Genomic DNA, 2,442 nt, shown 5'->3' with positions numbered 1-2,442 from the left:
GGCTTCAATACAGGACAGATAAGTACAATGACTGTTTTCACCATGCACTTTCCATGTGTTTACACATGTCATGGTACAATGAGGAACTCCCAGTCAGAAGCGGGCCAGGAGTTTAGCAGAATTCAAAGAGGGACTGGATGTTTATGTGAGTAACCAGAAAATCCATTTACATTAGTGAGGATTGTTTTAAAAACTCTTGGAAGGGCTCTAAACCTTCCTGATTTACACCACAAAATATATATAATTACTGGGTGTCAGGGAAATTTTCCCTGGGTGTAGATTATCTCATGGCGGTCTATTGCAGGGCTTCTTACATCTTTGAAACATCTGGTATTGGCCACTGGATAGTGCGCTAGATGGACTGAAGGTCTGATTCATTCTGGCAGTGCCTGTCTTCCTATCGATGATGTAAATCCAAGACTATGTTTTTGCTGATCTTCCTTGAGCTCCTGGAAGTCTCTAAACTTGCACTTAGAGCAGAAAGATGTCTAGTTAAATAACATCTAGTTTCCTTTTCTTTTTCCTTTCAGGAAGGAAAGATCAATACTCCTCGCACCTGCCCAGTACATTATGTCAGCTGTTAATGACACCAAATTCAGCTTTGCTATGTTCCTTCTCACCGGGATACCTGGGCAGGAACACGTCCATCTCTGGATCTCTATTCCCTTCTGCTTAATGTTTATCATTTCAATAGTAGGAAATTCAGTCATTCTGTTCATTATAAAAAGAGATTCAAGGCTCCATGAGCCCATGTACATTTTCCTTTCCATGTTGGCAGTCACAGACCTTGGCTTATCGATATCCACCATGCCGACGATACTGGGCATATACTTGTTTAACTCTAGGGAGATCAGCCTCGATGCTTGTTTCACCCAGCTGTTCTTCATCCACTTTCTTCAATGTACTGAATCCTCTGTGCTCTTGTTGATGGCCTTTGACCGCTTCATCGCAATTCATGACCCGCTGAAATATACTTCCATCTTAACCCTGTCGAGAATAGCCAAGATAGGACTGGTGTGTGTGCTCAGAGGGGTAGCTGTAGTAGTCCCACTCCCTCTTCTCCTGAAACGGTTCCAATACTGTCGATCTAATGTCCTCTCCCATTCCCACTGCCTGAACCACGACGTCATGAAGATGGCTTGTTCGGATATCACAGTCAACAGCAACTATGGCTTGTCAGTTAAACTCTTAACGATGGGGTTGGACTCACTGCTTATCTTCTTCTCTTATGTGATGATTCTCAAAACAGTGCTGAGCATCACGTCCCACGCCGAGTGCCTCAGGGCCCTGAACACCTGCATCTCCCACCTCTGTGCTGTCCTGCTCTTCTACACACCAGAGATCGGCGTGTCTCTGCTATACAGATTCAGCAAGGGCTCTTCTCCCTTGCTTCAGATTCTCCTGGGCTACATCTCCCTGCTGGTTCCTCCCCTGATGAACCCAATAGTTTACAGCGTGAAATGCAAACACCTTCGTGTGAGTATAATCAGGGTGTTCTTCAAGTGAAGGGTCAGTTCATCACCTGGCTCCAGCGATAGTGACATGAGAGATGAAAAACATGGGCCACAGCAAGGGACCCTTGTTCCATCCTGGACCCTTACATCCGAGACGACATGAGCTACTGATCTGCACTGTGTACAGAGAGGTTCCAACTGGTTCTAAGGCCTGGAGCAATGGGAGGGGGGCTGGTGAGGGACGGCAGGGCACTGGGGGAAGGAGACCAAGGCAGGCAGCAGCATTTACAAAGTGACTGTGTTCGTGGAGAGCCAGGGAGCCAGTAGGATGTTGACCCATAAAAACCTGCATGGGTTGCTGCTTTGACATCAGAATTCCTGCTTATGCTCTTAATAAAGTGAAGGAGTTTGTGTTGGGATATGTAAGGGTTAAGTACAAACCTGGGAAACTGCTGGTGTGCTGATATATTGTTAGGGACTAGAGTCACAGGGAGACACTTTGCTTAATATATAAGTGTCATCCCTTGGCCTCCCCTTCAGCTTGTTGGGAAACGTTTCCCCAGTTCCTTAAAAAAAAAAACCCTAACCCCCTCCTCCCTACAACATGGTCTCATCCACACATTGAGACCCTGCAGTTCTGCCTGTCTAACAGGCCCCATGCATGGAGCATTTCAGAGAATGCTACCCTGGAGGTCCTGGACTTCAATCTCTTACCTAGCAGACTAAATTTGTCATCCAGGACATTTCTCTCATGTACTACAACCACAGGCTCCTCCCCAGCACCACACGTAAGACTATCTAGGTGCCTAGAGAGATCCGCAACCTTCGCAACAGGCAGCCAAGTCACCATGCGGTTCTCCTGGTCATCACAAACCCAGTTATGTACGTTTCTAATGATTGAATCGCTCATTGTTAATACCTGTCTCTTCCTAATAATCGGAGTTCCCTCCACCAGAGAGGTATCCTCAGTGCAAGAGGTTACCACAAC

General features: G+C 46.4%; 1 protein-coding gene across 1 annotated transcript; it reads left to right on the top strand.

Moving 5' to 3' along the window:
• Positions 1–570: 570 nt before the first annotated feature.
• Positions 571–1,506, top strand: LOC120399638 (olfactory receptor 51G2-like). Its single transcript, XM_039528092.1, has one exon. It carries the CDS (start codon positions 571–573, stop codon positions 1,504–1,506), a length of 936 nt encoding a protein of 311 aa, XP_039384026.1.
• Positions 1,507–2,442: the final 936 nt, after the last annotated feature.

This window comes from Mauremys reevesii, linkage group 1 (assembly GCF_016161935.1).
Source record: "Mauremys reevesii isolate NIE-2019 linkage group 1, ASM1616193v1, whole genome shotgun sequence".
NCBI classification, from domain to species: domain Eukaryota; kingdom Metazoa; phylum Chordata; order Testudines; family Geoemydidae; genus Mauremys; species Mauremys reevesii.
This window is presented reverse-complemented; position numbering and strand designations above follow the sequence as displayed.